The sequence below is a fragment of the Leucoraja erinacea genome, chromosome 4 (assembly GCF_028641065.1).
Source record: "Leucoraja erinacea ecotype New England chromosome 4, Leri_hhj_1, whole genome shotgun sequence".
Taxonomy (NCBI): Eukaryota; Metazoa; Chordata; class Chondrichthyes; order Rajiformes; family Rajidae; genus Leucoraja; species Leucoraja erinaceus.
In genome coordinates, this window is record NC_073380.1 from 25341458 (window position 1) to 25356147 (window position 14690).

Sequence of the window (14690 nt, forward strand, 5' to 3'; positions counted from 1 at the left end):
TGCTGGAGTAACTCAGCAGGTCATTCAACAAGTCTGGAGTACATTGATAGGATAGGTATTTGAAGAAGGATCCAGACCCAAGACGTCACCTATCGAGCTCTCCAGAGATACAGCTTAACCCGCTGAATTATTCCAGCACTTTGTGTTCTTTTTTATAAAAAATACAAATCCCACCTAAGAAGCCTTATCCCGCTTCCAATGACTGGACCATAGTCTTGTTAATATAAGACAAAGTGCCAAAGGGGGTCTAAATAGTATGGATGTAGAGTTTCACTTCACTGAAATAATCTTTTAAAACATAATTGATATTCTGAGCCTTTGGTTCATGAAAGTATTTGGGATGTATTGTGGTCTGGAATCAGATTATTAATTTCAATTATTCGCTCGTTAAATTAGTTAAACAAATATATTTTCTGGGTTTGCAGATAGAAATGTGGGAACAGAAAGATTTCACTGGAATTGAACACTTTTATAGTTTCTTAATAGAGGAAATAGGAAATGCAAGTCAGAATTGGATGTTATATCTCATTTTATTTGCTTGCACTGTGTACAATCTTCTATATAATAACCTAATAGCTTACCTGCTATATCCTGTGGGTCATTTTGAGGTAAATAGTGCCTGCACATTAATTTAAGACTCGTGAAAACAGAAATGTGAACTCTCTCGTCCTCAAATGTATTGCATTAATAAATCTTTCCAAGATCATGCAAAAACTTAAAGACTGTGTTATCATGGAAGTACCTGACCTTTAAGCAGACTGGTGTTCCAACCTCTTCTTCTCATTAATCTTCACCTTTCTGTTGCAGTGACTTCCTTAGAGAAGAGTTTGCAGGCTCTGGGGACACCTAATGATACACAAGAGCTCAGAGATGGACTGTGAGTCGCTTTTTGATATAGATTTTTATGAAAAGACTAATGGCTTTGTCTGCTGTTATGCTCCAGCTGCATTGTGTAATTTTATATCTGTGAGTAATGGACACATACAAAATGGTCATCGATTCAACACTGTAAAACTGGACTGAGAAAACTCATAATACCATCATAATGTGAAATTTAAACCTAACTTTGCCTTTACCGTCATGGGCATCAACCATGCTGGTAGCAGTTGAAATAAAGGATAATCAATTCTTGAATATAGAAATGTCACTCATTTTAATAACTGTTTCTAACTGATTTTACTTGGGGCAGGCTGACACGATGCAATTACCTTATAATAAAGATGAATGAATTGTTGAATGCATTTGGCTATGGAAAGTAACTTTTTATTAGTGTTCATTTATTTTTGTTTGCTGAAATATATTTTTTCAAAACCGGTAAGAGTACAAATTGTATTTTTCTTTTTCATTTCCTCTAATTATTGGCAGTGAAAGCTGTTCAGTAAATAATACTGTGTGAGGATGGAGAAAAGGTGGTGGCCACCTCCTTTGTTTACCCCTCAATCTATTGTGGCAATGACTACAAAAAGGATCAGGCCTTAGGTTTTGGTTAAACCTAAGAATTCGCACTTTATCCAAAAAAGGTCAACCTTTTCCAGAGCGGATGAGTTGAGTTACTGTGGTGACCAACCTTTCTATATCAAGCAATTTCTGTGCTGACATGTTCTGAGTTTAGGTGAATCTATATTCTCTTTATCTGCATAATTAAGTCACTTGAGCATAAAACAAACTGCTGGTGGAACTCAGTCATGCAGACTCTGTGGAAGGGAATAGACAGATGATGTTTCAGAAGATGGGTCCCAACCCAAAACTTTGTCTGTTAATTTCCTTCCACGGATGCTGCCAGGCCTGGACCTGGCGTCGAAGGACGAGAAGCCGAAGCAAAGAAGTGGAAGCCAAATAACCGAACGGAAACTAAGCCGAAACGCAAAATAACGGAAAGTGTACGAAGCCGAAACGCCAACTAATCAAAAGGGTGGGACGCCTAAAAGTAAACTATCCGAGAGGGCGGGGTGCCTAAAAGCCAACTAACTGAAAGGGTGGGACGCCTAAAAGCACTCACCGAAAGGCCGCTCTGCTGAAACGCCAACTCACCGAAAGGCTGCATCGCCTACAAGCCAACTCACCGAATAGCGGCTCTGCCGAAAAGTTAAATAACAGACATGACGTCGCCGGGGGGGTTGGGACCTGTCAGCGATTGGTCCAGACCCCCGCGTCCATCACATCATTGGCCGATGGAGGCGGGAGGGTGGGGGTCATTTTCCTACACAAGCCATAGGCGACTGGGCACTCTGAACCCGAGCACCAAGTTGTAAGCGGCCGAAAGAGTGCATCCCTTGGGACAGCCCACACTCTCCCACGGCCACGACCGCCCTCCGGCTCGTCTCCACCGTGCGGCCGCACTGTGACGGGCAGTGTCGGCACCGCCAGGTGGAACAGAGGTGAAAGATTAACACCTATCAACAATGAAGACACTATGAAACCAGCTGCCACAAGCCCTTCCCACAGGACAGGGTCTGCATTAAAACTCAAAAAAGAGTTACTGATATAAAACAAAAATGTTACATGTATAAATAGTTCTTACATTCAGGAACCTGGTTAATTAAGTGGGGGGATGGATAGCGGGGGCGGTGATGGCGATGCCACCCAGGGGTGGAGGGGGGAATAGCGGGGGCGATGCCACCAGGGGAGGGGGGGAATATCGGGGGTGGTGGTGGTGATGCCGGCCGGAGAAGGGGGAAATAGCGGGATTGATGCTGCACAGCAGTGCGCCACACTCACCCACTGTATGACCTCTTCACCGATTGATCTACCGTGGGCGTTACTGCTGCAAGTTGGTCAAAGGCAGCAAGTGACGGCCGTCGCTGCCGCTCTTTGACAGCGGGAATATCCAGCTCATTGCTGAAGGTGATTCGGGGGCGACCCTGGCTCAACAGCCAATCCAGCGCGTTAATCCAGACCACGGGCCATCCAGGGGTCCAACTACCGGCAGCACAGACGACCATCACCATCATCCGACTGACACATAGCCCGTCACAGTGGGGCTGCACGCGGGAGACGAGCCGGAGGGCGACCGTGGCCGTGGGAGAGTGGGGACTGTCCCGAGTGATGCGCTCCTTCGGCCGCTTACAACTTGGTGCTCGGGTTCAGAGTGCCCAGTCACCTATGGCTTGTGTGGGAAAAGGATCCCCACCCTCCCATCTCCATCTGCCAGTGATGTGATGGACACGGGGATCCGGACCAATCACTGACAAGTCCCCCCCGGCGACGTCATGTCCGCTATTGACTTTTCGGTAGAGCCGCTATTCAGTGAGTTGGCTTGTAGGCGAAATAGCCTTTCAGTGAGTTGGTGTTTCGGCAGAGCGGCTTTTCGGTGAGTTTGCTTTTAGGCGTCCCACCCTTTCGGTTAATTGGCGTTTCAGCTTCGTACGCTTTCGGTTATTTGGCGTTTCGGCTTTGTTTCCGTTCGGTTATTTGGCTTCCACTTCTTTGCTTCGGCTTCTTGTCCTTCGATGCCATGTACGCACACGGCCAGGCCTGCTACAGTGCCCTACGTAATGTTTAGGACAAAGACCTATCATTTATTTATTTGTCTACAATTTGAGATTTGTAATAGAAAAAAAACTCACATGTGGTTAAAGTGCACATTGTCAGATTTTAATAAAGACCATTTTTATACATTTTGGTTTCACCATGTAGAAATTACAGCAATGTTTACACATAATCCTTCCATTTCAGGGTACCATAATGTTTGGAACACAGCAATGTCATGTAAATGAAAGTAGTCTTGTGTAGTATTTTGTGGCATATCCTTTGCATGCAATGACTGCTTGAAGTCTGCGATTCATGGACATCACCAGTTGCTGGGTGTCTTCTCTGGTGATGCTCTGCCTGGCCTGTATTGCGGCCATATTTAGCTTATGCTTATGTTTGGGGCTAGTCCCATTCTGTTTTCTCTGCAGCATATAAAATGCATGCTCAATTGTGTTCAGATCCAGTAATTGACTTGGCCACTCAAGAATTGACCATTTTTTTACTTTGAAAAACTTTGTTTCTTTAGCAGTATGTTTGGGATCATTGTCTTGTTGTAGAATGAACCACCGGCCAATGAGTTTTGAGACATTTGTTTGAACTTGAGCATATAGGATGTGTCTATACACTTCAGAATTCATTATGTTACTACCATCAGCAATTGTATCATCAATGAAGATAAGTGAGCCAGTATCTTCGGTAGCCATACATGCCCAGGCCATAACACCCACACCACTGTGTTTCACAGATGAGGTTATATGCTATGGATCTGTGTATTTCTGTTCATGGTCTTCTGCGGATAGTGATCATGGATAAATCCACACCTGATTCCTGAAGAGTGTTTCTGATCTGCCGGACAGGTGTTTGGGGATGTTTCTTTATTACAGAGGCAAATAAATAAATGATGGGAGGTACACAAAATTTCAATCTGAAGAAGGGTTTCGGCCCGAAACGTCACCTATTTCCTTCGCTCCATAGATGCTGCTGCACCCGCTGAGTTTCTCCAGCAATTTTGTGTACCTTCGATCTTCCAGCATCTGCAGTTCCTTCTTGAACAAATAAATGATGGGTCTTTGTCCCAAACATGGAGACCACTGTAATTTCCTCCTGCAGTTTGTTGTAAAGTCACGATTTGAGATTCTGCAATCTTTTGTGCCTCAAATTCAGTTATCCCTTTCTTTATAACTTAGTTTCAAAGCAGGGTTGCTCGAAGGGCCGAATGGCTTACTCATGTTTTCATCACAACAACATTTATTAGATTCAGGTTTAGGTCTATTACTGTCACATGAATCAAAGTCCAGTGAAAAGGCTTGTTTTACATGCTAACCAACGGATCAGATGTACCATACATGAATACAATCAAGTCACCACCAACAGGAATTGACAGCTAATTATATTTTTATATATGACCACAAGGAACATGTGTTAATTTAATGTCACCCAGAAAGCTTCTAAGTTGATGTTAAACCTTCCAAGTAGTCAATTGCTCCCTCATGGAATCACAACACCTTTCAGAATTTGAGATTAGATCATGCCTTAAATGTCAAACATGTAAAATAGTCTGTTTTACAGGTTTTTAAATTAAAACATCATGTTCAACATAGTTTAGTTCATAATTGAAAATATTTATTTAATGAATTGCTCTGGTAAATCTGAGCCTCCCTATGATATGTTGATTTTTTTTTGTGGACGAAAGTACATTCAATAATTATTGGGCATTTTGAATGACATTTAATATATCCATAAAGTCATTTCTCAATTGTAACTAAATTCCTCCCAAAGAGTGTTGTGAATTAAAAGAGCTTTTTTAAATGTAACTGCGCTATATTTTTCAATAGAATTTGTTTAACTTTTCAGTTGACATCTGCAGTTCTGATGTGACCATATTTGAATAGTATAGAATTGAATATAATGCCTTTTATTGTCATTTAAACAGATTGGTTTGAATGAAATTGCATTTCTACAGCCTTAACATTACAAAAAAAACCAAGACCCACACTTAGCACAATTTACACAAACATCCATCACAGTGAATCTCCAACACCTCATCACTGTGATGGAAGGCAAAAGTCTTATCTCTTCCCTTGTTCTTCTCCCGCGGTCCAGCAGTCCAACTGCAACGTCGAGGCGACTGGGACTCCCGATGTTAAAGCCCCCCGCGGGGGTTGGTAAGTCCCGCAGCCGTTAAGCTGCGCGGGGCGATGTTAGGCCCCGCTTCTAGTCATCTAAACCCGGCGATTCCAGCGGCAGACGTTGCCGTTGCGGGAGCTCCGAAAAGCGGTCTCCCACCAGGGACCTGTGAGATCCCAATGTTCCTGTCCATCGGGCCTGCGGCTGGAGCCTCCAAAGCTCCGAAGTCGGGTCGGTTCCGAAATCAGTCAGATCCGCGATGACAAGTCCGCTGGCTCCGCGGCTGGAGCCCTCAGGTTAGTTCCGTCGGGAGGCCGGTGCCACGATGTTAGGCCCAACGACATCGGAGGCCCGACAGGGAAACAGTCAGGTCCCCCGAACAGGGAAGAGATTAAACGGTTTCCCCCACCCCCCACATATACATAGCTAAAAAATAATGAAAATTAGAATCACACACATACATTTAACGAGACAAAAAAATTTAAAAAAGACTGATGGACTTCAGTCGAGCCGCTACCGTTAGGCGCCGCCACACCACACTCTATTTGAAAGGTCAAGTCAAAGTCAAAGTCAAAGTAACTTTATTGTCAATTCAATTATGCAACAGTAGTTACACATAGGATCAAAATTACGTTTCCTCATACTCCAAATGTTCAAGTAATATTAAAAACACAGACAGACAACATATCAATAAAAATAGACAATAGACATACATTATTTAAAATATTAAAATATTCACAGTATGCCAAAATGTAGCAAAACCTTTAAGGTATTTTACACAGGGTGCAACAATGAAAGGTGCAATATAGAAAAAGTGTAAATTCCATACTGGAGACATTGAGCCAAAGTTATTTTCACAGTTTGTTGTCTTTGTTTGGGTACTGTTCATGGAATTTACTTAAGTGTGTTGAGTAGTCTGATGGCCTGAGCGAAAAAGCTGTTTTTGAATCTGGTGGTTTTGCTCCGCATGCTGCAGTAGCGCTTACCGGAAGGTAGGAGGGTGAACAGTTTGTGTGCTGGGTGAGTGGTGTCTTTGATAATATTGCTTGTTCTCTTGCGACAGCGAGATGGGTATAGGTCCTGGATTGCTGGTTGGGGTGATCTGGTGATCTTCTCCGCTGTCCTCACCACTCTCTGTAGGGCCTTCTGGTCAGCAGCAGAGCAACTGCCATACCAGACTGAGAGACTGCTGGTAAGAATGCTCTCAATGGCACCCCTGTAAAAGGTCGTGAGGGCAGAGGGGGGGGGGGGAGGTCAGCTCTCCTCATCCGTCGAAGGAAGTGGAGGCGTTGCTGTGCCTTCTTAACTAGGGAGATGGTGTTGGTGGACCATGTCTGATCATCTGTGATGTGCACTCCCAGGAACTTGGTGCTTTTCACAGACTCCACTGCACTGCCATTGATGGTAAGTGGGGTGTGTGTTGTCTGTTTCTTCCTGAAGTCCACAGGTGAAATGGAACAAGCATGTTTTAAGGAATCCTAAAACTAGGTATCTACACTAAGGTCTTCATTGTTTTCAAGGATATAATAATGCATACAGAGACACAAGTATCTTCAGATGCTGGAATCTTGCATAGCACACAAAGTGCTGTAGTAACTCAGCACTTCCCTGTTCGGGAAACTGAAACATTGCCTATCCATGTCCTCTGGAGATGCAGCCTGACCCGCTAAGTTTCTCTAGCATTTTCAGATTAATAATAAATTGACATCTGATGCTGTGCATTCATTCTACCATTTCTGAGGCTGATACTGGGTTGGATTGTAAACTTTAACGCAATGCTTTTGGACCTGGCAATAAGTCAGGTAGACTATTTACCTTTGCTTATCTTGAAAGATTAATCTGAAATGTCCTATATTCCTACATTGATGGCAGCACTGTTATTGCCTTGAAGCTATATCAGACATTATTGCTGAATTATTGCAGTGGGAGCCATCGCACGTCTTGCTCTGTGAACCAGCAACATTTTTGTCTTTGCTCTCTGTAGTTTTGGGACTGTTTCTGGCTAGAATTATGCTGCTGCAAACATGCTGCAGTGCGCTTTGATACTACAGAAGTCACAGGTTGCTCTTTGTTCAGCCTACCTGCTCTGTTGCCTTGTCACCTCCTTTCGTCAGTTTTCGCTACATACTTCAAAATTAGTTTGGTCATTGGATGCAAGGCTGAGTTAACAAGTGCAAGATTTTCAACTCGGCAGATGTGATTTCCAACACAGGTAAACCAAGAAGCAAGGTTAAAATTGTTTAGTTTAGTTTCGACATGCAACATTGAAACAGGTCGTTTGGCCCACCGAGTCCATGGCGAACAGAGATCCCCGCATACTAACACAATCCCAGCATCCTACACGCACTAGGGACAATTTACAATTTTACCAAGCCAAATAGCCTGCAAACCTGTACGTCTTTTGAGTGTGGGAGGAAACCAGAGCTCCCGGAGAAAACCCACGTGGTCACAGGCAGAACATACAAACTCCGTAAAGACAGCATCCATAGTCAGGATCAAACCCGGATCTCTGGTGCTGTAAGGCAGCAACTATACTGCTGCGCCATTGTGCCACCCTATGTCTATATATATATATACAGTATACTGTATATGCCACAGAAAGCTGTGGAGGCCAAGTCAGTGGATATATTTAAGGCAGAGATAGATAGATTCTTGATTAGTATGGGTGTCAGAGGTTATGGGGAGAAGGCTGGAGAATGGGATTAGGAGGGAGATATAGATCAGCCATGATTGAATAGTGGAGTAGACTTGATGGGCTGAATGGCCTAATTCTGCTCTGATCACTTATGATCTGATGATCTTATGATTTAATTTCTGTTCACTCAGCTTCATGTCTTGTGATCATGCACACGTCCAAGAATGTCCTTCCCCAAATACGAGGAAGGACATTCTTGCTATTGAGGGAGTGCTGCATAGGTTTACAAGGTTAATTCCCGGGATGGCAGGACAGTCATATGCTGAGAGAATGGAGCAGCTGGGCTTGTACACTGGAGTTTAGAAGGATGAGAGGGCATCTTATTGAAACATATGAGATTGTTAAGGGTTTGGACACACTAGAGGCAGGAAACATGTTCCTGATGTTGGGGGTCCAGAACCAGGGCCACAGTTTAAGAATAAGGGGTAAGCCATTTAGAACAGAGATGAGGAACCACTTTTTCTCACAGAGAGTTGTGAGTCTGTGGAATTCTCTGCCTCAGAGGGCAGTGGAGGCTGGTTCTCTGGATACTTTCAAGAGAGAGCTCGATAGGGCTCTTAAAGATAGCGGAGTCAGGGGATATGGGGAGAAGGCAGGAACGGGGTACCGATTAGGGATGATCAGCCATGATCACAATGAATGGGGGTGCTGGCTCGAAGGGACGAATGGCCTACTCCTACACCTATTGCCTATTGTCTATAAGACAATGTATGTTTTCTTTTTTTTATCATGTGCACTAACTCCTTCTAAGTACTTGCATATTTGTATTTCAGAGTCCTTTGTTTTCTTTCATATTAATCTCCCATTCTTATTTATGAGGAGATTTAAATGAAATACAGTGAAAACTGCTTGTAAATAATAAATGATGGGACACCATAATTTTGTGTAGATCTGGTCACCACATATAGGAAGCATGAGCTGGGGAAAGTGAAGAGGAGATTCACCACGGTGGTGCCTAGGTTAGAGGATATTTTGAAGAGGTTTGGAATCGGATTCAATCATTCATTTGAAGACAAATAGGCTAGGTGTGGAAGGATATAGCCCTAATGTGGGGAAACGGAATTAGAATAGATGGACAAAAAACATCAGAGTGGATGTGAGGGGTTAATGAATCATCTTTTGTTCTGTACAACTATACGGGTGGCACGGTGGAGCAGTGGTACAGTTGCTGCCTTACAGTGCTTAAAGCGCCAGAGTACCTGGTTCGATCCCGACTATAGTGCTGTCTGTACGGAGGTTGTACTTTCTTTCCATGATTGCGTGGGTTTTCTCTGAGATCTTCGGTTTCCTCCCACACTCCAAAGACGTACAGGTTTGTAGGTTCAAACATTGAGTCTGATGAAGGGACGATATGTCACCCATCCCTTCTCTCCAGAGATGCTGCCTGTCCCGCTGAGTTACTCCAGTATTTTGTGTCTACCTTGGATTTAAACCAGCATCTGCAGTTTTTTCCTACACTGGTTTGTAGGTTAATTGGCCTGGTATAAATGTAAATTGTCCCTAGTGTGTGTAGGAATGTGTGGGGATTACTGGTCGGTGCGTACTTGGTGGGCCGAAGGGCCTGTTTCCAGGCTGTATCTCTAAATCTAAACTAAAACTACATAAAACTAAAACTGTATGACTCCAAATAATTCATCTCCCTGCACACAATTCATAGATGATTTAGTCACCATTTATTAGCAAAATTCAGGAGAGTGAAGAACAATTACCACTTGTCTGGTTAGATTACAGCTTCAGAAATATCCCCAAATCCAGCCATAACAAAACAGTAGCAAGCGGCTTCGTGTCCACCTCATTCCTTCCATCAATGAAGCATTGTGGCTACTGATGCACCGACTGCAGAATGCACTGTAACTCTTTGTCTGAGCTGCTTTGACAACTCCTCCCATGCTTCAACCATCTAGAAGAATAAAGTCAACAGGTCCATGAAATCATCTCTACCTGTAGGATCCCGTGCAAGTTATAGACCGTCCTGATGTGGAAGTATACCACTCAAGTATCAACATCTCACAATCTCTATTTTGGAATTCCCTCCCAAAGACACCAAGAAGTACCTTTAGTAGAGGGATTGCAAAAAAGGAGATTAATTACCACAACTTTAAGGGTAGTTTGGGATGGGTGGTAAATACTGGCCTTGCTTGTGATTCCTGAAAAAATGGAAAAAGATGAATGAAAGCTGATGTATCCATTGTCCCATACAAAAACAAGCACTCCCATCGGATAAATAAGTAACATAAAGCCACCAAGCTTTCTATTTTTTCAGTATACAGAAATTTAAGTTCAGAAGTAATGAACAGCATGTGAACCAGGATTATTGGTGAGTTACAGATTAAATTCTGGGGAAAAAAGAGACTTTTGAGTCTTTCAGCTGCAGGGACTGATGTTCTGTAACTGTGGATTAAGTTTATGTTTGGATACATTGCAGTGTACCATGGCAACACGTAGGGTAAAATGAAGATCAGATTTATATTATTGTAAGCCCTACCTATGAAAATACCTGGTCCATTTTTGAAACATGTTTTATTTTACATTTTGAAACTGGATCAGTTCCGAATACATCAAAGTATACTGAAATAGTTGTAAAGGAGGTGTTCACAGAACTGTAAACAGTTAGGAGGTATCGTGCCTTTTTGTATTGAATTTGACTATGATGCTATTTCTAGGGGTAGAAGTCCGCTCATAATTCCCTTCCTAATCATTAATATAAGATAAGCATATTGATGAGGATACCCCTGTTGTTGTCAAGCTGGAAAGGGTGCAGAGAAGATCTACGATGATGTTGATAGGACTTGAGGGCCTGAACTATAGGGAGCGATTTAGCAGGCTAGGACTCTATTCCTGGGAGAACAGGAGGATGAGGGGTGATTTTATAGAAGTGTACAAAATCACGAGCGGAATAGATCGGTCAGAGGCCCAGATTCTCTTGACCAAAGTAGGGGAATCGAGAGCAAGAAAACATAGGTTTAAGGTGAAGGGGCAAAGATTTAATAGGAACTGAGTGGTAACTGTTTCACACAATGGGTGATGGGTGTATGGAACAAGCTGCCGGAGTGCATAGTTGAGGCAGGGACTGTAGCAACATTCAGGAAGCATTTAGACAGGTACATGTGCCTGAAGGTTTAGAGGGATGTAGGCCAAACAGAGGCAGGTGGGTCTAATGTAGATGTGGGCAAGTTGGACTAAAGGGCCTGTTTCCATGCTGTAAGACTCAATGACTTTGACTTTAAAATAACTCTCTGCACTACATAGCTTAAAAGCCAAGTTTTAAATTGGAACACTGAGAATGCATAAAAATACACTCATTAGGAACCTCGCTTTCAATGGACACAATCAAATGTCCAATAAAGCCTGCTGCCACAAGATAGGAAATCTGAATGATGGGTACTATTGTTTCATAGAAACATAGAAATCCTAAACATCAGCTAAATTGACAGAGATGCTTTTATTGTCAGAAATGGCTTCCAGTCAGATGTAACTTGTCCAGAAGGGAGGGGGTTGACAATGATAATCTATGCCCCTTCGCAGCCATCTCTGTCCTTCCATTTCTCTATAGAGAGTGAAGCAGTGTTGTTTTGTGCTCAGGCGGCCTGCTTACAAAATTACTTCCTGTGAACTGCAAGCTGTCCCTCTTGTCACCACATATTTGATATGAGAACAGGGGTGGCACAGGGTTTGATCATGACTACGGAGTTTGTACATTCTCCCTGGGACCATGTGGGTTTTCTCCAGGTACTCCGCTTTCCTCACGCACTACAAAGATGTACAGTTTGTAGGTTCCAGAATCTGCAGTTCCTTCTTGAACAGTTTGTAGGTTAATTGGCTTTGGTAAAGATTGTAAATTGTCCCAAATGTGTAGGATGGTGTTAGTGTACGGGAATCGCTGGTTGGCGCCGACTTAGTCGGTTGAAGGACCTGTTTCCGCACTGTATCTCTAAACTAAACTAAACTAGTCTAAGCTAAACAGGTTTAGCCGCAGCTGTGCCTCCAGCCACAGAACATCGACAGGCCTTACAGTCCACAATGTTTGTGCCCAACATGATGCTCACTTCAACTATTCTGCACATGCTCCATATCCATCTGTTCCCTTCATATTCACATGCCCATTGCATTGGATCTAGGCCCCCTGCCAACATAGTTTAAACCCACCCGAGTAGCCATTTGCAAACCTGCCCACCAGGAAATTGGTCCCCTCCCAGTTCAGGTGTATAACATCCTTCTTGTTAAGGTCACCTCTGCCCAGAAGAGATCCCCATCATCCAATAATCTGAATCCCTGCTCCCTGCACCAACTCCTCAGCCATGCATTCATCTGTCCGATCTTCCGATTTCTACCTTCACTAACATGTGGCACTTGGAATAATCTGGTGATTGTTACCCGGAAGTCCAGCTTATTCACCTTTTCCCTAACTCCTCATATTTAATCCAATTACACAAAATATTATTCCCTTATCATGTATATATGCACTGTAAATGGCCCGACTGTAATCATATATTTCTGCTGACTGGATAGCATGCAATAAAAGCTTTTCACTGTACCTCGGTGCAGGTGACAATAAACTAAAGTGAACTCACTCCTTCGGACCCTTTACCAATCAGTGTCATTTGTGCCAATGTGCACAATGCCTTCTGGCTGCTCAGCTTTCCCATTTAGAATGTTCTACAGTCGCTTAGAGATATCCTGGATTCTGGCACCAAGGAGGCAACGCATAATCCTGGAGATCCATTTGCAGCCGCTGAATTTCCTTACTGTCCCCCCAACTAACGGGTCTCCACTCACTCATTCTGACTCATTCTGACTGCACCCTTCTCCACTGTGCCTCAGAGCCAGGTCTGATGCCCAGACCTCACTGCTACTGTTACTGCTGCTCTCCTCTGGCCAGTCATCCTCCTCGATGGTATTGAATAGGGGAATGGCCACAGTAGCATCCTCTGGTTTTGCATTGATTCCAATGCACTATTCTAATGGTATCTACTGAGTGGCATCTTGTAACAAATTTAATATGAGGTCTCTTCATCAACTCAACATACCAGAACCTGCATTCAGTTTTGTGACAAATGTTTGCTATGGTCATCCAAACAAAACTTGTTGTGTTTCATTTCTAGACATCTTTTGTAATGTACCAAATGCATGAATTGAGAATTTGTGGTGTGATATAATTCTCTCTTCTCATGCCCAAAGAGATAGAAAAGCATCTCTCTGCTCTGGTTTCTTTGCCACAAACATTTACTAACTAATATTACAAATGCCATGTATGTTGCAGCAAAGGGCTAACAGGTGCAATGTGATTTGCAGAATATGCAGTGTAAAAAAGGATAGATTGTGAAACAGAAGTTGTGAAGGATTTTGGGAGCATTCGACCAGAATTTAAGAATAAACCGTTCATATTAAAAACTTTTAAATGGAGAAACATTTATTTTAATCTGATGGTAATAAACTTATAAAGTGAAATGGAATAGGTGCTTCATACTTTGTGGACAAATCTTTGGGGACAGATCTGATAACGTTTGTCGTCTTTAAGGAAACACATCCAAGGTTCCCCGTTCCACAGTAGGAATAGAATTACTGAAGGAAGGTGATGATAGCTACAAGCTGCCAAGATATGAAATATGTGTCCTGGAGGAGATCCAGCAACCAGTGCCACAAAATGCCAACAAGACAAGGGTCACCTGCTTATTCCCAATTGAGAAAGTATTACCTGTTTAATTGAATCTGTTAATGTGTTTCTGACACATTGAACGCAACTCGCCAAGTCACTATGAGATAATCAAATTAGATTTGTCCCTTAAATGACCTATATTTTCCACCCACTTACCCATTCCTCACTAGCTCTCAGGGTGAAGGTGGCTTTGATAATTGCTTTTCTTTTTTGCCCATTCCCAGCTGCCCAGTGTGTATTGACCGGAGAATATCAGAGACAATTAAGTGTCAAACGCACAGTGTACATTATAATTTGAAAAGCAGTACCTTTGGATGTAGAATTACATATTATTAGTTGAATTAACATTGTGCCTGCCTCATCGGTCAGGATTCTATCGCTGCAAAACAATAGTGTTAAATTATCTCTGCTGGATTTGTTTTGCCACACAACAAATTGTTTAAACAAGTGTGGTACAAAAATCAACTACATTAGGCCATCGCTAAACTTTAGATTTCAGTGGTAAAAAAACTATCCTTGCTCAATGTAATAAAAACAAAACATTGTATAGGTCAGGCAGCATCTGTGATTAGAGTAACTGAGATAATGGGCATGTTGACCTATCACCAGCAGTTCTTGCGAAGATAAAGACTAATTTTATAACCATTTAAACATATCAACTGAATATTCAAGTTTTAAATAACAGATTTTTTTCGTACAATTCTTGGTATTTTCTAAAGATACAGCATGAAAACCATTGAG

The 14690-nt window shown here is 42.7% G+C and overlaps 1 protein-coding gene across 2 annotated transcripts in view; it reads left to right on the forward strand.

Annotated features, from left to right (window-relative positions):
- tsnare1 (T-SNARE Domain Containing 1) overlaps window positions 1–14690 on the forward strand; it is a 776868-nt gene that overhangs the window by 314540 nt on the left and 447638 nt on the right. For both annotated transcript variants that reach the window (XM_055633878.1, XM_055633879.1), the window contains one exon: window positions 808–877. In XM_055633878.1, coding sequence (XP_055489853.1) covers window positions 808–877 — 70 coding nt within the window. The remainder of the gene's footprint in view (window positions 1–807; window positions 878–14690) is intronic.